This window comes from Pholcus phalangioides, unplaced genomic scaffold (assembly GCF_987345545.1).
Source record: "Pholcus phalangioides strain wild (caught in Gottingen) unplaced genomic scaffold, Ppha-v1.0 ptg000013l_1, whole genome shotgun sequence".
In the NCBI taxonomy this organism is placed as follows: Eukaryota; Metazoa; Arthropoda; class Arachnida; order Araneae; family Pholcidae; genus Pholcus; species Pholcus phalangioides.
The window spans coordinates 5,833,996-5,861,491 of NW_028301606.1; the positions used below are offsets into that span (position 1 = coordinate 5,833,996).

The 27,496-nt window shown below is 41.1% G+C and overlaps 1 protein-coding gene across 1 annotated transcript in view; it reads left to right on the forward strand.

Annotated features, from left to right (window-relative positions):
* Nucleotides 1–27,496, forward strand: part of LOC149078498 (dynein axonemal heavy chain 5-like) — a 146,803-nt gene that overhangs the window by 35,984 nt on the left and 83,323 nt on the right. The window contains exons 22-36 of the mRNA XM_089241005.1: nucleotides 2,131–2,369; nucleotides 2,461–2,701; nucleotides 2,821–3,020; nucleotides 4,032–4,185; nucleotides 5,784–5,947; nucleotides 6,057–6,264; nucleotides 8,747–8,908; nucleotides 10,075–10,299; nucleotides 10,405–10,577; nucleotides 12,439–12,617; nucleotides 12,763–12,950; nucleotides 13,044–13,238; nucleotides 23,779–23,913; nucleotides 24,105–24,266; nucleotides 26,835–27,081. Of these exons, the coding sequence (XP_089097131.1) occupies nucleotides 2,131–2,369; nucleotides 2,461–2,701; nucleotides 2,821–3,020; nucleotides 4,032–4,185; nucleotides 5,784–5,947; nucleotides 6,057–6,264; nucleotides 8,747–8,908; nucleotides 10,075–10,299; nucleotides 10,405–10,577; nucleotides 12,439–12,617; nucleotides 12,763–12,950; nucleotides 13,044–13,238; nucleotides 23,779–23,913; nucleotides 24,105–24,266; nucleotides 26,835–27,081 (2,872 nt within the window). The remainder of the gene's footprint in view (nucleotides 1–2,130; nucleotides 2,370–2,460; nucleotides 2,702–2,820; nucleotides 3,021–4,031; nucleotides 4,186–5,783; nucleotides 5,948–6,056; nucleotides 6,265–8,746; nucleotides 8,909–10,074; nucleotides 10,300–10,404; nucleotides 10,578–12,438; nucleotides 12,618–12,762; nucleotides 12,951–13,043; nucleotides 13,239–23,778; nucleotides 23,914–24,104; nucleotides 24,267–26,834; nucleotides 27,082–27,496) is intronic.

The following is a 27,496-nucleotide window of genomic DNA, read 5'->3' on the forward strand; positions in this document are numbered from 1 at the left end:
CGCTAGATAATTTACCTTTTTAGTTATACGTGTGGTATCGTACGTTTAATACACCCTAATTCATTCATGCTCAACCCATGGCCCACGACTTCAAAACTAATTTTGTTAGAATGAAGTGAGAAGCACATCATTTCCAGATCACTAAAGTTACTCGTAGTGCAGTTCTCGATCACTTTGATGATCCACAGAACATTTACATATCACTTGAGCAGCCCGCGTCACATTTACAGATGATTTAAGTGTCCCGCGACACAGTTTCAAACCAATGACGTGGCCCACATTGTACTAAAAGTTGTTATTTGCCACAGACGTGGTCGGCTGTTGGTTTTCTGTGGTTCCTAACTTTGAGGCGCGAATGCGTGAGTTGATCGCCCCGTTAAAAAAGTCTCGCCATAGAGAGCAGCAGGCCTATAACGATACAAATATTCAATCATTGCACTTCACTTCTGAAATACAAATGGCAACACTGAAAAATCAGACCCTAGATACGTACTGAGACTGTTATGTACGTATACTTTTTCCCCAGACTCTGCCACGAAGCTGGGCTGGAACAGATCTCGGCAGCGGGTCAAGTCCGGTAGCAGAGGCCTTGCGTTCATTCATAGTGCTAAAATTTGAGCACTCTTGCTTAATTTGCTATGAAAAATTACGTCATATACTAGACCGGAAAAACCAATCAAGTTGCGTCATGATAATTGTCAGAGAAAGGGTCCATTCGATGGCATTCGGGAAGGGGAGATGAGACCCTGGCTCTCTCTCGCTCCCCCTTCCCCATGTCGAGACCATCCCTGCTGTAAAGCATATGTTGAACTGTAAGTGTTCCGCGCAAAAGAATGTCAGAGTTTAGTTCTCAACATGAAAAGATTGATAACCAATGACTTAATGAGTAATAATGAGTTATAGCTACTTAGAAACGTTTGATGCTTACCGTGAACCTTAAGCAATTATAAAACAGTGTGTGTGTGGGGGGGGGGGGCGACACGTGTAAAAATTTCAAATGTTGAAATGGTACGTGCAGATTTGCGGTCATAATCAAAAGGTTGGTCTGATCTGCGCTGTATTGGAATGCAAACCGTTTTAAGCATCCTGTAAATGCGTACGTAGATGGTATGCGTACTAAAAGAATGCCTAGGATGCTTGATCACAGCTAGAAATGCGTAAGTCAAACATTTTGTGAAATGCAGGAGGGTCCTTGCTTAAGGGTGTGAATATAATAGTGCGTCCGTATTTCCGATTCTGGAAACCCGCGTCGTCTCCGATTGGTTAAAAACCCGAATTTCAACTTTTTTTAGCTTGAAATTCGAGTTTTTAACCAATCGGAGACGACGCGGTTTTCCAGAATCGGAAATACGGACGAGCTATGTTCATACCCCTAACCCTAGAAATGCGCGAGAGTCCTGCGTAACTACAGAATTACATAAGAGGCTTGCGTGCTGCTATAAATTCGCAGGAATCATCCCCCCCCCCCCCACAGCGCAGAAATGTCTGGGAGGTTTGCCTACTACACAGGCGTGCATGCAAACACATAAATACGCAGGAGACGTTCGTAGCCCAAGAAATGAGTTAAAATATATGTGCGTAAAAATGCGTAGAATGCATACGTACCTCAACAATTCATTGAAAACCGGCTTACTCCTAGGAATGTAGATGAATGCAGGTGCGTACATGTAGAATTACGTGAAACTCTCAAGAACCTCCTAACACTGCATATTGGGCCATAACTAATATTTTGCAATGTGTTTCATTACTGTATGTTTTTCCTCTCGCCATTGCTGATTGCTAACCCTTGATGGTACGTACCCCGGAAACTTAAACGGTACTGAAAATACGAACCGCGAGAAGTACGCCCTTATGAAAGGTTAGGATTCACTGCTGTTTCCCAATTAGAGATACGTTGAGAAAATTCGTATTCGAACTAGAACTCATTGCCCCTGCTATTCAATACCGTTTCTAGCGGAATCTCTAATGATATATTAGATGGTAACCCTGGGGTTTCACGGAATCCGGGTTCGCAAACGCAGTTTTACTCAATAACTCTGCTTAAGGAAGGTCTGCAATAATATGTAGCATGAAAACTAATGGTGCCCTTTAATTTAATTGAAACGAATTATCTTATTTCTTATTTTCAAGAATCAATTGGATTCACTCTATCAGATGTATGCTGCTTACGCTGACGGCGCCATCCTGTTCGGTATGAACACGAAGGAATTTCCAGAACTACACTCGATTAAACGCGAGATCGGGCTCATGCACAAACTGCACAAACTTTACAACGACGTCATGGATAGAGTGCAGGGTTATCGAGACTGTCCGTGGAATAAAGTCGATGTCGACGCGATGTCGAGCGAATTGATAGAATTTCAAAACAGGTAAAAATACACCGCATCTATAAAATAATAACGGATAAAACATTCATGATTTATATGGACAATAACACCTCTAACATATCCTTTTCTTTAGGTGTCGAAAGCTACCGAAAGCCCTGAAAGAGTGGCCAGCGTTCTCAACTCTCAAGAAGACGATAGATGACTTCACCGAAATGTGTCCTCTATTGGAACTCATGACAAACAAGGCCATGAAGACTCGCCATTGGAAGAGGATCGAAGAACTCACCGGCCACGACTTCAACGCTGAGTCACCGAACTTTTTTCTGAAGTCAATCCTTGAGTCACCGATCCTTAGATTCAAAGAAGAGGTCGAGGTGAGCACGTTAGAAACAAATGTTTAAATCGAAGATTTCTCTATTGTGGGGTGAGTGTTCTTATTGTAGGAATATGTAATTTCATGCCTTGGTATGGACTCATATTTTGGTGTTCGAAGGACGTGTGTATATCAGCGATGAAGGAAAAAGATATCGAAGGGAAACTCCGTCAAATAACTTCGGAATGGAGCAACCAATACTTGACCTTTTCCAATTTCAAAGACCGAGGCGAACTACTGCTACGAGGTGACAGCACTGCCGAAGTGATCGGGATTCTGGAGGATAGCCTAATGGTTCTCGGTTCTCTGCAGAGCAACAGGTAACATTAAAAAATATAACCCATCCTATATCAGTTCCGCGTGGAACAAAACCGTTCATTCCTCACTACAAAATTTAAAAAACGAATAACTTCAACGAATGTTATCACGTTTTCATTACCAAATCCTAAAAGCATGGATATTAAACACGAAATATATTTCAAGACGACAAAGAATTATTGGATAGGTGACAGATATCTGAAACCACAAAAGCAAATACCCCCCTCCCCTCCCAAGTCACACGTAGTTGTTCGTATTCGTAAGACTGATCCTATTGCACAGAAAGTAAGAGAATGTCATCCACTGCAAACGATGTTGAGTGAGCGAAATCAGCAGACGCACGAGGAATTGGGATGAATCCGCTTAGATTTGGATTTTCGCGTCTTTATTATCTGCGCATGGCAATATTGTTGTTTAGTTTTATTCCGCACCATCGCTCCTTTTTTTTATCCTTCGGTTAGTCTCTCTCACTCTATGTGTAGACGAGTTTTCCTCCCTCCCTCCCCACGTGAGCATGAATGCTCAAAGCTTTGCAATTGCCGTTCATGGGTTGTGATGGTAGATAAGTAGTAATTGATTAAATATAATTATTTATTTATATTTAAAAGAGGGTCTTCTCACAGTTTGTGCCAGATGTCTCACTGAGGATATCGTTAGACTCAATGTCAGGTGTTGCCTGTCGCGTAGCTTTCCGCATTTGGCGGTTCCAGTGGACGACCGGACTAAAAGAAAATATGGGGGATGGGCGATTGCTTACCGTTTCAAATATCCGCGATTGATAATATACCAATTACATCAGTTTGCTCATCTACAAACTTCCAACTTGAATGCATTTGTATATTGCAGTGGACGTCCTTCTTCTAATTTATTCGTAATTCCATCAAGGGTGAGAAGATCCAGATGTATCCCCTTTACTTCATGTCTCACCCGACATAATGATTAGCCTATAGCTAAACGTATGTACATCAATGGATTTATAATCTTCTTATAATATTCATTTTGGTTCTTCGCAGATACAACGGCCCTTTCAGGAACCACATACAAAAATGGATTCAAGATTTATCGAGCACTAACGAAATACTAGAGAGATGGCTCTTTACTCAGAACATGTGGATTTATCTAGAAGCAGTGTTCATGGGTGGAGACATAGCCAAACAGCTGCCGAAAGTGAGTAAAATGTTGCCAGTCTTTTCCCGTACACTCTCGAATCATCAATATTAATGCCAGCGCTATAGAAGCTAGACAATCCACAGACTTATGAGGATGCTAGTCACAGAAGTAACAGGTATCCGTACTGCCTCTCTTGTTGGCGCCTTATGAGCCAAAAATAGAGGTAGTACGGATATCTATTAAAAAGTATAATTTATAAATGGTCAAGAAGACAAGCATTGGCTGTTTCCTGACACCTAATAAAAATATAATTTACACTCAAGCGGCCGTGAATGAAATGGAGGCACCGGCCATGTAAACGACAATCTATATATTATTCCGGCGTGATTGCTTATACTGAAAATCAATGAAATTGGTATAATCTAGATTGGATTCATTACTGTATATACATGCATGTATAAAATATCGTTGTTTGTTATTTTCACATAAATTAATAAGTTTCCGGATACACCCGCCCTCCGGGAACGCTTCGATATCTCTCTGAGTGGGAAAGTGGGGCGTGTCTGGTCTTCATTGTGCAATGTAGTCACAATTCAAGAGTAGGATTCAGACGAAACAGCAAAACGCCGTTGATCGAGGGAACTTCAACAGCTGTCTAGGCTCTTGACCGGAGATTCTCAAGGGTTTTGCACCCACGTAATGATTCAAAAAATATTTCTGAGGGTGGAAAAACAATAAATAATAATAACAGCACAATTACAGAAAAAATATAATCTTATGACATCAGAAATACAAATTTGGAATTTTGCATGTATGTGATGGATTTTTAAAAAAACATAAATTCTAATAAAAATGCATAGCTTTGAACTGCACATACTGAGAGAAGAATCAACTTCTCAAATAAGTCACTAATATGAGCTGCTATCGTCTTTTTACTGACAGAAAATCGAACCTCAAAGAACAGAAATGAGCCAGGACCGTAAAACAGAACCCCGTTTTACGATCCAGCGACGGCTCAGAATTATTGAAACAAATATTTTTAGATTCATTTAAAAAATAATTTTAGAATCGTTAAAAATAGATAGCATACATTCTTTAACACGTCAATAGGTGGCAGGACCGGATGACAAACAATTTTATCGGTAAACTTTTACGTACCAAATTCAAACTGAATTATCTCACAACAGCTGATCACACCGATTCAAATATTATTTTACCCTTCTTCTGAACAATAAACAATCCATTATACGTGTTCAAATTTGCATCTAACATTACCTGCTAATCTTTGACTGCACAGGTCTGGCATGGGTGCGTGGTAACTAACTCATCTCAGTTGACAGCAAAATCTATCAGTTTCACTGAGGCAGATTCGCATGGATATCTTAAGCCGGGTTTTCCTAGGAGCAGGTTTCTACAGCGCGCGCAGCGTGAAAACGCTGATTGGTCAAAAAAACCTGAATTTCAAGTTTTTAACCAATCAGCGTTTCTACGCTGCACACGGCGCAAAAGTTCTACTCCTAGGAAAACCCGGCTTTAGGAAAGTTGTGTTTATAAAAGAATCGTTGATGAACAGGCTCTCCGTAAATACATTTTTAAGAGTCATAGTTCATCAATTTCGCAATTGCATTTCAATTGTTGAGCTTTGTTCCCACTAGGAGGCTAAGAGATTCAACGCAACGGACAAGTCATGGGTGAAAGTGATGGCTCGAGCTCACGAGAAGCCGAACGTTGTCGAATGTTGCGCCGGGGACGATACTCTGAGACAGCTTTTACCTTATCTACAGGAACAGTTGGAGATATGTCAGAAATCCTTGAGTGGGTGAGCGAAAGAAATACTATTATACAGCCCATAGAAAATGGTAAATAGTCTGATTGAAGTAAAAAAATATATGCCATTGTTTTTATTATTGGGTTTTTATTTTCATTAGATACCTGGAAAAAAAGCGTCTGATGTTCCCGAGATTTTTCTTCATATCGGATCCGGCACTTCTTGAAATTTTAGGTCAGTCGAGTGATTCCCACGCCATGCAGTCGCACCTTCTCAGCATCTTCGATAACACTAAATCACTGGAATTTGAAGAAAACGACTACAACAAGATATTGGCCGTCATCTCTTCTGAAGGAGAAAAAATAACTGTAAATATATATTTTTAGAGAAGAAATATATACTGACTGAAATATACAGCACTTTTTTATTCGCAAATGGGGGAAAATCTAATATAGTGAAACCTTGGTGTAACGATATTCTCCGGAATAAGAAAAATATCGTTGTAGAGGGATCATCGTTACATTGACAGGCAACATTATGATCACGTGCCATCAAATTTATGCTGCTGCTGCTGTTGGCATCTTTTCGAAATCGGCGTTGTTAGTACCTCCAAAAAGTACGCTTTTGAGTATTTCATTCACCGCAAAAAATTGTTTTAATTGATTAGTTTAGCGATGGGCAAACGACGGCCCACGGGCCACATCTGGTGCGCAGCAGATTTTGAAATAATAGTATAAAAATTTTCAATTTCAGTGTTTTGAAAAAAAATATTCAATGTTTTCATTTTAACAGCTGGCTGTGCGAGGATATGATTTTTGGAAAGAGAGAAAATTCAACTGCCCCACCGGGGAATCGAATCCATGTCCTTTCACTTTCCGGGTTAACGCCCTAGACCACTGATAACTTTCGTTATCACAAAACATGCATTCGCGTGCGAAATATATTCTTGTGTGGCCAGGGGGGTGTGGCGTCACAGGGAGGATGTATGGGAAAGTCATAAACTGTCTTTGTCCGACACAAACCATCCAACCCCATCTTCCTTATTTACTTACATGGCGGAATGTCTATTGACATTCTCCCCAGCACAACCTATCTGCTTCTCGGAACTTCATCACAGGATCAGTTATTATACGGAATGGGTTTCAAGGGAAAAAAGAAAGCACTTCACATTTTGTGATGGTTTCCTTTCCCTCACAAACTTTTACTCTTACGTCTCTTTCTCTCTTACGTCGCTATAGAAGTTTCACTTTAAAAAAAGAAAAGAAAAAAAAATGGAGCAAAAGTGTGTAATAAAGATGCAATAATTATTATATAAAACCATACTCATTTATTTTTCACAGTTATAAAGGATAAAAACCATTGTCTCTTATTTGCAATGAGACCGTGGCAGTCTCCAAAGTATTACAACACATTCCGCCACTTCATTTCGAAGCATAAGGTCGGTCGTCCACTGGAAACGACTTGAAGCGATGAGCTAGTCGAAAGCAGTTCTCAGTATTCGGACCTTCATCGCGAGGACCTGGGTTTGAACCCCACCGTCGCCACAGCGGAGGTCGGCTGAAGTTGGTTTTCTGCGGCTCCAAACTTCGAGGCGCGAATGTAAGCCGATCTCCCGTCAACAAGTCTCGCCACAGGGAGCAACAGGCTTACAACGGTAAAATCTTCAATCATTACACTTCACTCATAGCTCGAAAAATAGATTGCATGTGGCAGTAATATAACATGCATTAAACAGAAACAAACTTCACGTCAGGTTCACAACACAGACACGTACATCCCAACATGCACCAGTTCTTTAGAAGTCTGCAGAGGAATGTGGACGAGGTGCAGGTGTGATTTAGTGGTAGTTGTCCGATAGACTGATATTATTGCACAGAAAGTAAGACAACGTCATCCACCTGCAAACGATCTTGAACGAGCTACATCAGCAGACGAACGAGGAACCGCGATGGTTCAGCACCTCCTAGAGATAGAAGGTCTCTGCACTATTTGCCATAAACGTCATTCAGATTACCTAGCAAGTTTGCCACATTTTGAAACACAGCATCTAATTTCGTTCCTTCTTATTTTGGAATGGAATCATCCTGATTAGCTCACAAACACCGCATGGTGATTGGTTGTGGGGCATAGAAATCGCCAGTTCTGAGCCCGATCATTTCTTTTCCTCACAACAATGATACTGGCACGAGAAGGGAATTTTTTTCCCTCAATGGTCTGAGGAAAATGGAATACTTACTGACGTCACAAGCAGACTGCGGAGGCCTTCTATCTCTAGGAGGAGTTGGATGATTACGCTACGCTTAGATTGGAATTTTCGCACCTTGTGTTATCTGCGCAAGTGCAGTATGGTTGTTTACTTTTTTCGCGCCATCGCTCAGTTTTTCCCCCTTCGGTCGGTCTCCCTCTCTCTGTGCAGACAAGTGTCCCCTCCATCCTTCCACGCGTCAGAATGAAAGCTCAAAATTTTGATAATTGCCGTTTATAGGTTGTGATGATAAGTAGTAATAGATAAGATATAATTATTTATTTACAACAAGAATGCCTTTTCCAGTGTCATTATATTGAAACTACTCAGACCTATATAGCTCCCGTTCTGGTAGATGTATTTCATTCAAGCTTGGTATATATGCTACGTGGACCATGGGAAAATGTAAAATGCAATAAAAAAGCATCATTTTTTCACCTGGTGGTCGAAAATTAAGCTTTTTTTTCGTAAATCCTTCTCCCATGGTCTATGAATTTGGCTATATACGGATAAGCAGTTTTTTAGGAGAAACTACTGAGTACGGAAACTAATTATAACCACCCTGTATATAGAATATGTACTTCTTTTTATTTTTTCGACGGCAGCTCGACAGACCCGTAAAAGCTGAAGGCAACGCAGAGTCTTGGCTGACGTCACTGTTGAAGATGTCTCAAAAGTCGTTGCACTCCCTCATCCGAGAAGCCGTCCAATCTACTAACAAATCGGATTTTTCATTGATGCGACTGCTGCGGACGCAATTGGCTCAGGTACACCTTTGGACGATCTCTGAGTGCTTGTTTTTTATATTTTGGTGCCAAATTTCAGAACCCAATGATAATGTGGTACAAAATCAGACAAGAAGAATTAACGACGAAGTAATAAAAAGCCGTGAAAATTCTTCAGAAGTTTTTAATATTCCACTAATATAAGTGGAATATTTTAGACAGCTTCAGACCCTGTGAAGCTAGATTTACGGAGAATTAGCCTCCAACAATTTACCACCATGAAATTCACTGATAAGAAAATTCAACGACAGGAAAAATTCACCGCTTTGAAAATTCTCCAACAACAAATCATCACCAGAGAGTGAGTGACCGAGTGATTCAGGAAGTGAGTGAATGTGTGAGTGAGTGACCGAATAAAATAGTGAATGAGCTAGTGAGTGAGTGATTAACCATATAGGTTACTGAGTGAGGGACTGCATGAATGAATGAGTGACCGAATGAATGACTCACTCACTCGCTCACCTATCACTTGCTCGTCTGTTCACTCACTCATTAACCCCGTTCACATGAGAAATAAAAAAAGCGAGTTTAAAACCGGCTTCGAGAATTTTCACCAATGACTGCCCTCCATTTCTTTCCTTACGAAGTAAAAAAGTTGTCGAGTGGGTGCTAGAAGTCCCGATGCTACCGCAATATTTGCACATGTGAACGTATCGATTTACCCCTATTCACTTGCTCACCAACTCCCTCACTCGCTCATCCACTTACGCATTTGCTCAACTGCTCAATCCTCCTGACTCACTTGCTTATTTACTCACTCTCCTGCTCATCCAACTCACTATGTCACTGTCGATGAAATGCTTTTCGGTGAATTTTTCCTAGCGGAGAAATAGTCACGTCGGTGAACTGTTGTCGCTGAACTTTCCGCACACGGTGAAGCTAGACTTTTTCCGTGGAAACCTCGCCATAAGCGAGTAATAGAATTTAAAACATCATTCAAATATTATTCCACAAATTAGAATGTTATTTCATTTGCCAGTTTCGTTTAAGGAAATAGATGGCAGCACCAAAACACATAGATACCAGGAACGTGAAGAAAAATTCACATTTACAGTTCACAAAAATGCATTTGTAAATTGTATAGTATGTATAAGGACTGGGGGCCGAGTACGGCTGGTAAACAAGAATATTCTTCGGTGTTCTCACAGGTTGGTCAACTGGTCCTCCAGATGACGTGGACGTCTGAATCAGAGAATGCTCTCCGTTACTCGAGCCACGACAAGAGAGTCATGGCTGACACAAACTCTCTATTCTTGGATCTGTTGAATACACTTATTCAGGAGACGACCATAGAGTTGACAACTTCCGAAAGAACGAAATTCGAGACTTTCATAACCATCCACGTCCACCAGAGGGACATCTTCAACGAACTGGTAGTAACATATGCTTTCGATTCATCCATTCTGTCAGTAGGACATTTTCATTTGCTCCAGCAATGTAAACATTGAGTCACTGTTTTTTTTCATATCCGTCGCCAGTGTCAATCGAAAGTCTCCAATTTGATGGATTTCGAATGGCAAAGGCAGTCCCGCTTCTACTTTGACGACAGCTCCGACGAGACTGTTATCAAGATCACGGACGTACGATTCGTCTACCAGAATGAGTTCATCGGTTGCACGGAGAGACTGGTCATAACTCCACTAACGGATCGGTGAGTACAAATCAACTCTTTCTCTCTCTCTCTCCTTTTCGATATATCTTAAGTATATAAGTATACCATGCTACATACACAATTTGCCTGGCTAAAAAGGGGAAAACAAACTTCCTCTGTAACTCTGTTGGATCTCCTTTAACCCTGAATAGTCGGAGTAAAGCTGCTCTTTCAAGACAGCTAAGTAAAAAATCCCCTTTTTTCAGTCATGATAGATGACCATGAAACGCACACATACATTGCAAATACAGTGAAACTTATATAAGACAGCCACAGGGTGAGACTGAAATCCTCTCTTCAGCGGAATCAAAAAACAGTCCCTTCATTGATTAATGATTTTATGCGCAATTTCATAAAAAACACGGGAAATCTATCTACAATAGAATATTTTATTTCAGTCCCTCGACGTTCTGTTTCGACTGTAGGCTATAAATCGAAAAAAAAAACGGTTTTATATTAACAGAGAATCTGGGTTCGAACTTACAACCACCGACGTATCAGTGTACGGTGGCAGGCACACATTCTACCAATTCTACCACTACACAACAAAGTACCTCCGTCCTACATAGTACAAGAAAATCTGCTAAAAAGTAGAGAAATAGTAAAAATATATATAAAACTAGGATATATATGCTATCGCCATCTATATGTCATTTTTAGAACTTCATTTGTTCTAAAGGAAAAAAATCCAGATCACCCCTGAATGGTGGGAGCAAGCTGAGGGTTAACAAAATAACGCATTCGTTCTGGCATTCATTTTATGAGATCGCGCAAAATGCGTATTTCTCAATATTTATTTCTAGAAAAATTTGAGCCATGTTTTTCACTGAGATCTTTGGTGCGTTCAGGTAGAGTCAAATGACTCCTCAGTCAGTTCTGAGATATCAGTTCCATGTGAAATCCATTGAATTTATAAGTTGGCCTTTTTTAGTTGGACGGAGATTCCCTGAATGATGACTCATGTTCTTTCAGATACTTTCTACGGTCTCAGATATACAGGGTGTCCGGGCTGAAGGTATCCAAAAGGCTTATAGTTATACAAGTACCCATACGATCGTTTGCCAATTATTTAGTAGCATTTGAGATGTTATTAAATCGGCTGCTGCACATGCTGTTTCAACTTTGAGATGAGAAATCGACCCCTATTTGCTTCTTGAAAATTGAAAAACCGCAGGAAACTTTTGCCGACCACGGTGTGTCCAATGCTGGCAGTTAGTGCGACTGCTACGAAGAGCGTCTCAAAGCAGCTATTCACAGTGTGCACGCGTGACTTTGGTAGAAAAATTTGGAGCAATTCCCTATCGATGGCGCAGCAATTTTCATTGCTAAGCATATGTGTGCTCTTTCTCTCTTATAAGCCATTACTTTTTGTACCTTTAACTCTTGCGCTTATTTATATCTGTCTTCATGGGGAGAACGACGCGAATAATTCGAAACTTGCGAGCACGGGGCAAGGGGAGCCACCACTATAATTCTTTGCCAACTTTTCCGACACAACTCCGCCTCTTTTGAGGTAACGGAAGTAAGGTGCTTTGCGTCAGTCCGGGGTTGTGAGCGGACCTATCTATATCTTTTCGTTGAGACAAGCCATATTCTGGTTAGGAGGACCTTTAACCCGGACACCCTGTATTTTAGAATTATCATTCTAGAATCGTCTTCAGAGAAAAATATATTCATTTATAAGTAAACGTTATCATATCAGCATGATGAAAAACTCAGTAGACTTGATTTTATGGCTGACGAGAAAAAACCCCCAGGTCGTGTCTTCTTCCACAGTAGGTATAATAAAATATATTACTATTTCTTTTTATGACCAGTCAGTGTGTAGCCGAACTTTTCCTCTTATTTCCCATTTTGTTAGATGCTATATCACGTTGGCCCAAGCTCTGGCAATGAACATGGGAGGTTCCCCGACTGGTCCAGCTGGAACAGGTAAAACTGAAACGACCAAAGACATGGGAAAGACTCTCGGAAAATACGTTGTGGTCTTCAATTGTTCAGATCAGATGGACTATAGAGGGCTGGGAAGAATCTTCAAAGGTATATTATTTGTGCTATGACTGGAGACGATCGTCACATTTCCGTAACTATTTAATGTATTTCTTTTGTTATGAGAAAAATCATAATGATGATTAAACAACAAAAGTGCTGGTTTTTCTTCAAACTAAACGATTCTATCCGACAGGTTTGGCACAATCCGGTTCCTGGGGATGTTTTGACGAGTTCAATCGAATCGATTTACCCGTTCTTTCTGTGGCAGCCCAGCAGATAGCCATACTGCTCGGATGCAAGAGGGACAAGAAAGACGCCTTTGTCTTCAGCGATGGCGACACGATTCGCATGAATCATGAATTCGGGATATTCTTGACTATGGTAATACTCTGCAGAGTTCATTGAATACATTTTGCACTCCTGTATGTTGTTGAAAAAAATTAATAGCAATGTTATTTGTCGCTTAATCCCAAGAATCCAGGGTATGCAGGTCGTCAAGAACTACCGGAAAACCTAAAGATTCAGTTCCGGACTGTGGCCATGATGGTACCAGATCGGCAGATCATAATGAGAGTGAAACTAGCCAGCTGCGGCTTCTTGGAGAACATAACCCTGGCACGGAAATTCTATACATTGTACACTTTATGCGAGGAGCAGCTTTCCAAACAGGTAGCATACACCATTACAGTTCAATTCCAATGCAGTTGTCTACTCCAGCACCTGTTTTTGCCCATGGTCCCCCCCTTTTGGAGACCATGTTTTATTTTCATGTATCTCCCTGTCTTCCTCTAGGGTTGTATCTCCTCATCCAGCAGCGGCGACCTTTATACTCATTGAATTAATTTCTTGAGTAAATTTACTGTGAGAAAATTTTTTAAGTAATGGTTGATTTTCGTACCCCCCCCCCCTCTCTCAGGCAATCATTGAACATTGTGGCAGATGGCAGCACTACACATAACAAGCATTACAGAGAAACAACAAAACTTCACGTCACTACACGTACACGCACATTCCCGCATGTACCGATTCGTTGGGGGGTTCCGCGGGGGGGGGGTGTGGGCGGGGTGCATGTGTGGTGTAGTAGTAGTAGGTAGGGCCTCCAAAAAATGGCTCGGGGATCCATGATGTTCTTAAGTCAGCCACCTCGTTGGGCAATTTGCCTGTTGTGGCGTTGTATTTGTATTTGTATAATCACTGGACGTCACTGAATTTGAACTCCTGCTGTCACATATCAAATAGAAACATAACTGGTATAATTCTTCAATTGAAATTGGTGACTGTTTTTCAATTAATTTGCCACATGAAAAATACTATGTGGTTATGCTATTAATAAATAATTTTTATGAATAATATATATTAAATAATCAAGTTTGTCGCGAAACTTCAACAGTTCTTGTTTGTTTGTTGTGAAATGACAAGTAAAATCTGCACGTACAGTAAAAGAAAATTCAGAGCAGAAACATTTCGATTCTGGTCTGGATTCTCTTTGACGACATTTTCAAAAAGTCAAGGAGGGCTGACTCCATGGGCGGAGATACGGGGGGGGGCAGGGGGGGGCAACAACTGTTAAAATTTGAGGCAAGCACAATAATTTAACTAAATTATGCTAATATTATAAATAATGTTAAAAATTTAAAGTAAAACTATACTTTATTAAAAATTCTACGAATATAAATTATAATAACATTACTCATATAATATTTATTGATATCATATCCTATTTCATTTTTAGGCGGTGTATATCATTTGAAAAAAACGTCACCAATTTCAATCGAAGAATTATAAAATTTATTCGTTTTTTTTATTTGATAGGTGACAGCAGGAGTTGCGGTTCAGTGATGTTTCCTACGTGCTTATAAAATATTAACTAATATCATATTTTATGGGTTTTTTTTCATGCAGCACATTAATTAAAAATTCTGTCGGTAATTTCAATGGAATAATCGTAACAGTTTTATTTGATAAGTGGTGAAAAGGGTTCTACTTCATTGATGTCTTTCTCACACATGTAATATAAAACTGAGCAATAGAGTTATTTTCCTATTTTTTGCTGATAAAACTTTATTCTTATCCGTTCATTCGTTCATTGGCTGTGGGGAAAAGTGACTAAGAAAGAACACCATTTTCTCATGGTGAATAAGTTTACGAAATATAGACGTTAGTGGGCTGAGAATGACTGAGAATTCTTCCGTGAACATAGAGTTTTTGCTGCGCAGAAAATGTTTTCCCCCCATATTGTGCAAGGTAGCACATATACTATTTTGCCATTCCGCACAGATATAGAAACTCTTGGTGCAGAGAGACAGGCCTGTGCAAATGAAAAAAAAAAAAAAAGACAATGTGCCTTTTATCTGTAAAAAAGTTAGAGGGCACATTACATGTTGGAATAAAAAAAAAATTGTTTCCCCGCAAGCATCTTCTTGCTCATCAAGTCAGGGTCCCCTGGAATGAGATCTTTGGAGGGCTTTCTCTATATTGAAATTATAGTGTAAAGAAGATAATAAAATTTAGATTTGTCAAGGACCCCTCGTGCTAGAGCCCTGCCAGCCATACCCCCGTTGAGGATATGGTGTTCACTCAAACCACTGAGGATAGATGCTTGATTTCGTACTCGGGAGATATTCACCGACAACACACAGATGAGTATCTTATAATTCAATGATTAGCATCATGATTATTTCAGTCAAGTTCAGAGTTTGTTTCAGAGTTCTCGTGTGGGGGCATTTCTTCTGGTGATGGTTGTAATCAAACTTCTTGATTCGTGAATATGCCTCCCTATAGTCTCACAGGGCTCCAGCCTCGTGAGTCCCAACCATGAATTCAACCGGGCCCGGCAAAGAGATCCAGTGCCCAACTTCTCACGGTAGGACTCTAGGCTGAGATTTTTGATAGGCCTACAAGTCAGACTCTTCACACCCCCATCATGAACTTATAGTGTGAAAAACAAAAAATGATGGAAATCATCTCGGGTCTTGGGGAAAGAAAATACCAACCCTAGGCCATTTGTGCGAGCTATGCGGGGACCTCAGTTGAATAGGGGCTTCCTCGATAAGATCTGGCACAATATGTAATTAATGACAATAAATATGTATATTAAGAGGTGATGAAGATGACCTATTTCATTTTACCCCAAGCTAAGAGACGGAAGAGACGGACTGCTTTTGAGACGGAAGTAGGTCAACATTTTTTTTGAATAAATATTCAAAATTTGTTCGAGATACGTGGAACAGCCTCATCATCGTTAAGGAATCCGCAGAAAAGCCTCACTATCATCAAGGAATCCGCAGAACAGCCTTATTCTTATAACTATCAAGAGTTCTGCGAGAAACTTTACGTTGGAAATCTCTGCCTTACGATATCTTGAATTCTGTGCGGGAACTACGGCCCCGGTATAGAAAACACAAATCTACTCTGAAATATAAAATCACAAACTCGAAAACTGCAACGATTTTAGTTCACGTTTTTGTGCAATGCTTGAATATGTCGAGAGCTGTTTGACCTAAGTTTTGCAACTGTACTGAACAGGATCCGACTTGAATGATTTAGGGTTACTGTTAGAAATTTATGTTATTCCAAAATGTAGGAAAACATCGGATAACGGCTTTTTTTCGGCTTCTGCGATGACTTTTTGAGTATTTACCACGATTTCCAAAGTTTTCAGAAAGGCAGACCTGGCCCGGAAGTTATAGCAGAAGGTACGTTGTATAAGCAGAGTAAAATCATAAGACAAAAAAAAAATTAAGAACTATTGGTACAGCAAAAAATAATTTCTTCTTTTTAAAATTATCTTCCCTCAGATGATATGCAATGGCTCCACCATTAAATCCGCTTTTCAAAGCAAGTAGAGAAGGCTTTGCCTAGGAACTGACTCATTGAACCCTTCCCAGCTGAAATAACTAATAATTTTCAACGTCGGAAACAACCAGAAATCACATGGTGCAAGATTCCATGGTGTAAGGGCTGGGGGGGGGGGGGTTCCGTATCATAATTTTTATAGATAATTTGCATATTATGTTTCAGATCTGAAAAGTCTGCGACAACACATATTCAGAAAGTGTCCTGAAATGGTAAAAATTTCATCTGTATAGGGTTCACTGAGACAGTTTCTAGGAAAATGGCTTCTCTACGTGCTTTGAAAAGTGGATCGAACGATGGGGCTATAGGCCATCATATGAGGAGAGATACTTTGGAAAAATATGCATTTTTGTTCTTTGTACCTTTATTTCTTGATTTTTTTATTATTTTACTCGCTATTCTTATGGGACGCACCATCTATTATTCCTTTCAGACCCGATCATTCATTATTTGGAATTTTCAAAATGTTTTTGAATTTTTTGGTACTCAAAATTTTTCAGCCATCATGATGCAGGGTATATTCATCTCCACATACAATTTAATTTTTTTTAGAATTTTTCGCTAAATTTTATGTAATAAATCACATTTTTCCCGGAGGCACTTTCTCCTGGAGGTCATCTTAAAACTCCCCTGGAAGTTCTACTTCAAGTGCTGCCCTCTGATGAAAGACCCCTAAAGCTCATCTTCACCATATTTTTTACACAATCCTTCAAGTCAGAGCTTAACTCCCTGAGGGCAAAAGAAAAAATTATACAGTGAGGAAAAGCAACCCACACATTTATGGCACCAGGGTCTGAAATTGTTATCTATAAATTTCCATAGAACAAGAATAATCTAGAATCTAGATGAAATGAATACCAAGCATGGATTCAATCACCTCGCTTTGATAATGCCCTTCAAGTATTTCGTTCGACGCACTAGTCGTTGCAAAGGTTTCTGCTTTTGTATCAACGGACTATTTCACAAAAGAAAAAAAACCACGTTGTTGACGATTAGCATGGTTCCGCTATCCGATTCAAAGTCTTTTCACACCAAATTCGAAATAAGCTTTATGTAATCAACACACCGTAGGTATGATTTGAATTTCATTCATGATAAGTTTGTGTTTGGAGAGCACCCCAAGAAATTAATGGAGCAACAGCAGCAGCAGCCAGATGATGTGGAAACGATAAAGCAGGAAGTTCTATTTCTAGATTCGAAACGATGCGAGGAGGCACTGAGGGATTGCGGCCGATTCATCGTGAGCGGCGTCCTGGGTAAAGGGACCTTCGGGGTCGTATTCAAGGTTAGAGACTCCGGGAACGAACGTCTAGGTTTCGTCGCAGCGAAAGTTGTCCGGCACGTCAGCGACGGTGAGTGGTCGATATGGCCGACGCTAAAGAACTCGTACATCGTGAGGCTCCTGGAGAGATTACCTCTGCGGGACGAGCACATCGCCTATCTGATGCCGTTCGTAGGTAAGGACCTATACGAGCTTGTCTACGAAACGAACTTCGAAGAACGTCCCGACGCTTTCGATCGCAAGAAGAAGTACATGAGGGACGCCCTAAGGGGTCTTCAGTATCTTCATACCAACCACTTAGTCCACAGGGACCTGAAAGAGGAGAATGTCATGGTAGACCAACATACGGACACGGCCATGCTCGGGGATTTCTCGACGCTCACCACGGCCATCCGACCGGATAAGTTCAACTTCGGGGTCGGTCTTTGCTGTCTACCACCGGAGTTGGTTTCAGAGACTAACCGCGAAGATATCGTTGACGCGACCCTAGCCGAAATGTGGACCTACGGCATCCTGACCCTACAAGTGTACACGAAGCAGTCCGTGGTCCGGTATACGTCCAGTATGAAGTCTTACGACTTCGAGATGCTGCCTTTCATCATGTCGCTCTTGCAACCGGGAGAGATGGAGGATTTCCTGAAAATCCAGCACCCGAAACAAGTCTTGCCACCGTCCAAAGTTAGGGAACTCGTCGATTTCCTGAAACTTTTCTTGGCGGAAATCCCTTACCTCAGGTCATCTGCTTCTCACGCCCAGTGGCACAGTTTCGTCTCGTCAGATCAGGACGTTATCGGAAATTACTTCGGGGATGACGTGATGATCCCAATGGACGTGCAATTCACACCTGCGACAGAAACTAATCTACCACTTACGGGGAGTCATTACGAGACTTGCTGTTGCCACAAGGAGGGAGATCACTCCAATGTCGAAGAAAAAACAGAGAACTACGAGGAAATCTGGCTTCCTGAGCAAACCATATCCAGCGATAAAGTCATTGTTAATTTTGATAGGACCGACGCACCGGGTGAATCGGGCCTGAGGCATGACGACGACGACGTGGATTGGACGAACTCATCCGAAACTTGCGACTACATGCCTTTCATCGACGACGACGGAGAGGTATCGAATCTATGTTCCGACAAAGAAATGGAGCTGCTCTTGTTCGGTTCCAATGGCGAGAAGCTGTCACTAGAAGATCTCAGCAGATTGCACATCGCCTACAGAGAGAAATATGGGAATTTCTGCAGCGATGCGAACCACCCGAGAATCGTAGGAGGAATCGAAGACCGCCCCGGAACGACGGTGGATTCCGCGGACTTGTACCAGCGTCTCATACACTCGGAGGGTGGTCTCAAAGGCGGCTTGTTAGGTGAAGTCACCAAGAGCGAAGAGATGTGGAACTCTTTCGAGATACGTTGGGCGTCACTGAGTGGTCACGAATGCAGTAACGTATTCAGCAGAGAAATTTCTTACATTCTGTCGGATAAAATACAATCCCACATGCTGCTGAAGGAGAATACGTTACAAAGAGAGAGATCTTGCGAGAGTAGTTCCGACGTCACCCGATGTGACGGTGGCAGAAGATTTTTTTCCGCGGAAGAGGAATGCATATTCCATCTGAATGACAGTCAAGAGCGTGTTAGTAGTTATGGCGGTCCATCCCAAGAGATGACAACAACAAAATTAGCAAATAGGAGAGCATCCGATGGAATGATCGACATCGATCTGGATAAAAAAAACCTCAGTTTACGATACGCCGCAGACAGCGAGTACATCGAGAACAGCGTCAGCTACAGAAAGTTCAGGACGAAAACTTTCTGTGTGCGCACCATCGTGAGACCCGACCTAACCTCGTACCTGTATCGGAAGGGATTCGACCCCTTTTCGGCGGCTCGTGACGGTTCGTTCGATCGGGGTGATGCCCATCCACAATTCTCAAAGACACGCCGCTCGTTTTCGGAGCCACTTCAAAAGTCGGATGCAAAAAATTCGATTTCCACGGTGGACCGACCGGACATCACCAAAGGAGCGAGACCGAAAGATCGTCACCCGAACGAGCGCAGCTGGCTCTGCATCGAATCTGAAACGTGCGAAATCGTCGAGAGGGAGCAGAGAAGTTTGCAGAAATACGGTAGCTTTGAAGACTCCTTCACCATCGACTGGAGGAGACTTTCCGGAGCTGACCTCATGGAAAGGGAGCCGATCAATGCAGGTGAGCCATACTACCTGGTGGATCACAACACAAGCGGAAACTGCCTGCACAACAAAGATTGTCCGTTAGCCGTCTGGAACAACCCAAAAAGACATCTTACAAGGTATCCTTCCTCTTTGAAAATCTCTTCCCGGATCGGAACGGAATACGATTCGTCGACGGTGGTTGAAGTGGTTGACACTGGTAAGCCCCGCAAGAACAACTTCTGGCGGACACTTACCATCAAGGCAACGAGGACGACCAACTTCTCGAGAGACGGCAGCCGACATTCTATGATCTTCGATTACCAGTCGTCGTCACAGCACGGCGCCACCGGGCTCTACCGGGCGGATTCATTGACCATCGAACGGTTCTGGCCGCAGAAACGGGAGCCGAACTGGTGGAGGCTCAGCAAGATCTGGAAAAGGATGAAGCGGCTTTTCAAGAAGAAATGCATCTACAAGATTGAACTTCAACCCCTTATACTGATGGAGGTCACGCCGTCATTCGAATCGCTCCCTGAAAACGTACACCTCCCACATCGATCGCCAGCGCCGTCAGATTTGAAGCCGATGTTATGACGTTAATGACTACGTCTGGCTGTCACAGCACACAGTGCTCAGAATACATCAATGCCATTTGCACTTGCATTCACGTTTGCATATATGGGTTGAACACGTTCTTCTTCAGATTTTAAAAATTTAGTCTCAAATAAAAAAAAATATATTTCTTGGAAAATGGATTGATTCTTTGGTTCTTGAAAAATCCGAATCGAATTCAAAAATACAGGTTCGTTGCAATCGCAGCTAAAAAAGGACGACGGGGGCAATCGGCCCCGGAAAGCAAATTTTAGGGGAAACAAAACAACGCCTTTATATATCCATCGACATTTATGGTGAAGGCATAATTAAGTCTGCCACCCTCCAAAGCCCCTCCCCCTGGAAAAATGCGAGTTACGGCCCTGATTTCAGCTTCCACTCAGTCTTACCGGGGAGACGATCGTCCGCTGCCAGAAGACGATCGGGCTACCAATGGCCTACCTCAGTGGTTCTAAACGTTAGACATCACCATCAACAAACATACTCCCGCTCTGTCTCCATGAGAGATATAATCTGGTTACCCCACGGGGTATGAGTATGCTGGAAGAACCTTGGACAGCATTGCCATCGGGATACTCTAATGAGGCCGCAGGTCGAAACGAAGTGGAAGAATGGAGTCATGACAGCTGGTTCAGAGGACACACAAAGATGTGAAGAAATAAAACTTTTTCGTGAAATATCATGAAGGAAACGTTTTTTAGCATAGTACAAGGAAATATAAACGCATAGGACCATATGGGCACGGTCTTCATCACGCCCCCCCCCCGCCCCACTATATTCAGGGAGTGGGGCTAAGTGATGAAATCTGGCGTTATGGTTTTTCGAGAGCAAGTAAAAATCAGCTAAATATGTAGGGTGCATAGGTAACAGCACGCACGGCATTTTACTGGCGAACCATTGATCTATACATAGATGTATACTCCCAATTAGAAAAAAGTATCAAAATAACGTTCAGAACTCGGAAACGTCATTCATGTTGCAAGGACTTGTATAGTTACTAAAATAAAAAAAGTAAACTTTTTATATACGGACAACCAGTCCTAAAAAGCCAAATTAGAAAATTCCTGCACTGTCTCTCCTGAGCCAGACAAAAACAAATCCAAGTGAGTCCAAGTGCAATATTCGCTGAGATATTCGAATTATAAAACGGCGGAAAGTAGCAAAAAACAGTATTAAATGCATTTAAAACAGCTTATCCGTATTTGATGCTGTTTTTATAATTTTTTTTATATTTTGATAACCTTGCAACCCCTCGCAACATGTGTATCTGAGTTCTACACGTTGTTTAAATACTTTTTCTAATTGGAAGTATGCTTCTAAGATCAACGGTTTGTCAGTAAAATGCCGTGTGTGGTGTTAACTATGTACCCTATATAAGCTGTTAGTTCTAGCTAAGTAAGGGATCTCAGAACATTACTGTGCCCGGAGGCCCGTAATGTTGAGATGGCAAAGCATAGGGAAGGTTACTGCTCTCGTCCTAGAGATCAATTTAATTTTTAATTTTCGTATTTTTAAATTTACTCCAAAAATCAGTCCAATAAGTAAAATGTCCTAAATGAGAAAAGAACGTGGATGAGATAGTGGGGAGTGGGCACTAAAAAGGAGTGTGGTCCAAATTGGGGGGAACTGCCCGTCCCCTAATTTGGTTTTATTTATTTAGTTTTTTTTTTTTTTTTTGTGGAGAAAATAAATGCTCCCTTCGGGGAACCCCGTATGGCGAACTATGTTTGCCGGGCCGGGGGTTAGTATCTCTTATTTATTTAGTTCATTACATGAATGGTTCCTGCGGCTATGGGTAGTCGCTATCCATGGCCGCAAGGTGATGGGCAAACTTTTTTTAGGAGCGGGCCAAAAATTGAAAAGAAAAAAAATTGGCTGACATGTATATATGGATGATGTTCGGACATTGATTCATAATTAGAATTTTTGTACTTGGAAATGAAGTGACGGGATGGGCTGTATGCTTTGAAGACTGCCACGGTCTCATTGCAAAATGAGACACAAAAGTTCATCCTTTTTTTGACTGTTAAAAATTAAGTATATTTTTATAACTTCATGCACATTTATAACATATGTGTTAAATTTTCGGCATATATTTCCCTTAGTTTTTAAATCAATTTCTCAGAAATATATTTTTCATATGCAAATAAAGAATACCCCCCCCCCCCCAGCACACTGAAAACACTGAAATTGAAAATTTCTATACTATAATTTTGAAATCTGCTACGGGCCCGGATAGAACCTCTAAGCGGACCGTAGTTTGCCCATCACTAGGATAGTCTATGAGTCATGGGAGTGATTAAGGTAGCCACTAGTAAAAAGTCACACACATGTGAAGCATCTTTCCTTCTAAGAGGGACGCTGACAGGACTCTATCCGGGTGACCGAAGATCAACTTTATTCATACAAGTTCTGTACAATATTAAATTCATTTATTGCTCGTATATTTAAAATAAAAGTTGGGTCACAAGAAGAAAATATTGTTCAGTGCTGTTTTTTAGCTTTCTTTCTGTATTGTATGTTTTTTTAAATGTTCTGGCTAATAAGTAAATAAACATAAAAGGTGCCATAGACGGGTAAAAAAAAGGTCAAGAACTATTGGAAAAAACTGGAATTGCTTACAACAAGGGTTCTTAACCTTTTTGAGCCGTGACCCAAAATGAGCAACAAGATCAGCTTCGCTTTGCCCACGGGACTGCTTGTTTTTAGAAATTATAGTAAAACCAGTGACGCAGGAAGTGTATTTATAACAAGTACTGTTAGCGGATTGGTATGGCTCATCTAGGAATGCCCCTGCGAATCAAGTTTGTTTGCGACCCACAGATCAAGTTTCTCTGACTATAAGGGGATTTGTATGACCAATTTCGGAAGTCCCCCGCAAATAATTTTGGGTCGTAACCCATGGTTCAACAACACCGCTGTAAGTACGACCCATCTCGGATGCCCCTGTGGATCAAGATTAGGTCATGACCCATAGATCAAGAAACCCTGACTGTAAGTGAATTTGCACGACCCATCTCGGAAGTTCCTACGAATAAAGTTTTTGTCGCGGCCCACATAGCTTAAGAATACTTGCTATGAGTGGATCTATACGCCCCATCTCGGATGTCCTTTGAATCAAGACTGGGTCATGACTCATAGATCAGGAAACCCTGGTTTTAAGTGGATTTGAACCACCCATCTCGGAAAAAACCCTGCGATCCAAGTTTGGGTCGCGACCCGTACGTTACAAACACTATTGGCTTACACAGACACATTGAAAATGATTTACTCTTCCCTCAGGTTCATTATGACTTTGGATTGAGGAATATTCTATCGGTGCTGAGGTCTCTCGGCCACACGAAACGCCAGAACCTTATGGATTCTGAGAGTTCGGTTGTTACGAAGGTCTTGCGACAAATGAACTTGCCCAAGCTGGTGAGTTCGAAAATCCGCTGTGATTGTACTAAAGTCTATCATATAAAGCGAATCTCTGTAAATCTAGACTAGTTTTGGCTAGAAATGTTTAGTTAAATCAGTTACTAATTAAGAGATTCGAGACCTGAAATGTGGCATTAGTTTATCGTTTTGAAAGCCGAAGTAAAAATGGCCATATTTCAATTTACCAGGTTGACGAAGACGAGCCGCTTTTCTTGTCATTGGTGGAGGATATTTTTCCGGGTGTAGCAGACATAACGAAGAATGACGCAGAGTTCGAGAACGTCGTTGCGAGGCTACTGTCGCAGAACGGACTAACCAATCACCCGCCGTGGACGGTTAAAGTTAGGCAGGTAATAACCGTTCGATGTTCATTCAACAAAACAGCACGTAAATTAAGGCGTTTATTTCTTTCACCATTCAATCTTCAAGCACAGGGTTATCGAAATTGAACTTCCTCAACTCAGAAGATAAAGGAGGGCTTTTCCCCTACGCTTATATGACGCCGAATATGGGTAACAGACACTTCAGATGGACGCGCTTACTAAATAAAACATATTCTACGAAACTTCACGTATAGGTGGCACTGTCGCTTGTCAAACCATTCTATGAATATTTATTTGTATGTGTATTTGCCTTATTCGTTGGTGTCTTCTAAATATTCTTGGGCAAAGTGGATCAACTCTTCTACATTCTATGAATGTTCAAAATGTGATCTTCATCGATAATACCATATTTTCCATAGCCGAACTCAGTAAAATCTGCATTTAGGTTTCCCTAGAACATGCCGACGAATGTTGACTTTCAAACAATTAGAGATGACAGGTTGTCCTCGGTAGACTTGTGAATAGAAAGCATGGCGATGAAAACCAAGGATTACTCATTGAATTTACAACATTCATCGACTGGTTATTTGTGGAGATGATGATTACAAGGAAGAAAATTCATCTCTGACCCCACGGCTCGAATCCCGGTCTCTCGTTTGCAGGACGAGTGCTCTACCAGTCGTTTGATGAATCTTGTATTAACAAGTGGAGAGGTCATTTCTATATACATGTGGCCTATGTCATTCACGAGCTGTTAGTTGATTGCTGCCTCCGTCCATGTACGGAGCCTTTCAACATATATATAGTATACGCTCCAAGGTTAAAATATTCTATCTGTTTCCATAGATAGATAGATAGAACCACTCACAACCCCGGACTGATGCAAAGCACCTTACTTCCGTTACCTCAAAAGAGGCAGAATCGTTCTCCCCATGAAGACAGCCATCAACAGTTTCCATAGTTGGTAGAGCACTCGTCCGGCAAACGAGAGACCGGGATTCGAGTCCCCGTGGGGGCAGAGATGATTTTTCTTCCTTGTAATCATCATCTCCACAAATTACCAGTCTTTCGATGAATCTTGTATTAAGAGGTGGAGAGGACATTTCTATATACATTGAACGTATGTAGAATTATTCGGGAAGCGACATCTACCGATTAGTTTTTATAATATAGTCGTCACTCAAGTTTTCAAGAAATTGTGACAGCTTGAGTTGAGTGACAACTTAAACAAAACGAGGTTAGTTTTAAGTTTAATATAGCAAAAATAGTATAAATTTTGAATAATATATAATATTTATTAACATATAAATTAAAATTACAGTAATGTTAAATCGATAAATTACTACAAAATAAAACATTATGTCAGGTGGAAACTTCCTACTCAAAAATCTATGAGTGGTATTTAACTTATTGTGGAATACTCTGGAGCACGATTCATTCCGACTTGCTTTTAATTTATACTGGCCAAAGCAGCTGTAGGAAACTTTTTCTCCAGCAGATTAATTCTACAGCGCCTTTAATTTTCGTGCTTAAAATTCTTCATCAGTACTCCATGGTACTAACAGGAGGTAATCTCGGATACCGGGCATGATTTTGACTTGAAGAGGCAATGGGCAACGAATATAAATTGTTTTTCTTCAAATTTGAAACCCCAACTTAGTTGGGACTCTTGGCAAGAAATACCCCACTTGCCCAACATGAAATTAAGTCCAGCTTGAACAGTCCCGAACGCTTCAAGAACTTTTGTTGCCTTAAGTCGGCAAATGTGCTTCCTCAGTGCCACTTGAGACAAGCGTGTTCCGTTTTGATAGATAAGACTTTTATGGTCGCTTTGGAACACATGACAATACTGTCGTCAAGCTTTCTCTTCAAAGAAGTCATAGAAATCATATTTGTTCCTCTCTCTCAAATTTGTCCATAGTGACAGATTATACGAAATTAATGGCGAGTAAACGAGAGTTTGATAGCATTGCTATCTATGAAAGCTAGACAGCACCGAATAAAAATGACGACTTAACCGGAGTGGCGACTTTCCAAGGATTTACTGTATTTTTTTTAAAAATTAAATAAATAAATAGCTCATCACATCTGAAGTATCCGATGTCCGAACTTGGTGCCGTTTGTCAAAATTGGTGCCTTGTCAAAATTCAGACGTGCCTTTATGTCTGGCTTAGCGATGTCACTTGAACTAGCTTCCACATCCCCAAGAGCAACGAAAGTTTAATTTCAATATAACCCTACGCACGTCGGTACTTGTAAATTACAAAAGCACAAATAATGCAAGTTTATAAGTAAAAAACGTAGAAGAGTTTATCAACTTTGCCCAGGAATATTAAGAAGACACCAACGAATAAGGCAAATACACGAAAATAAAAAGTAATGGGTGTCTTCAGAGGAAATTTCCTCTGAAGACGGCACCCATTGGTGTTGAAATGCATTAGGACTTTTTATTTTCGTGTATTTGCCTTATTCGTTGATGTCTTCTTAACAGTAAAAAACGTGTCGCAATTTCTGCCGCCGTCAGTGCTTTGATTCATCTGGCATCGCTGTTGCAATCTTTCATAATAAACTAAATCTTTATTTTTGATTTTAAAGTTGTACGAAGTCCAGCAAGTTCGTCACGGAATAATGGTTTTAGGGCCTTCGGGTTCTGGTAAAACCCAATGCATCAGGCAAACCATCGAAGTACTCACAACGTTAGGCCAACAACACAAAGAGATCCGCATAAACCCTAAGGCGATCCTCGTGCATCAGATGTTCGGGAGACTAGACGCAGCCACAAACGACTGGACGGATGGCGTTTTCTCCGCTCTTTGGAGGAAGACGCTAAAGGCAAAGGAAGGTACCTGAGATTATACATATACCACGCAACTAAACAATTTATGATGGAATAATTCAATCCGTGTGCATTAACGGGGGGACAAAGGACGTTCAAATGAAAATTTTCTTACTGCATATTTCTTGCTAAAACTGTTTTAATGACATTTCAGTATCAATGTAGTGATGGCCGAGTGGTCATAGTGACGGACTCGCGTCGCGAAGTCCCGGGTTCGAACGCCCCAGTGGTGGTCGGCTGAAGCTGGTTTCCTGTGGTTTCCCACTTCAAGGCGCGAATGCGAGCGATCTCCCCTTTGAAAAAGTCTCGCCACACAGAGCAACAGTACAAATGTAATTCAATCATAATACATCACTCACTTCACTTCTGAAATATAGATGTCAACACTGGAGCCCAAATCAAGCCTTAACACTACATACGC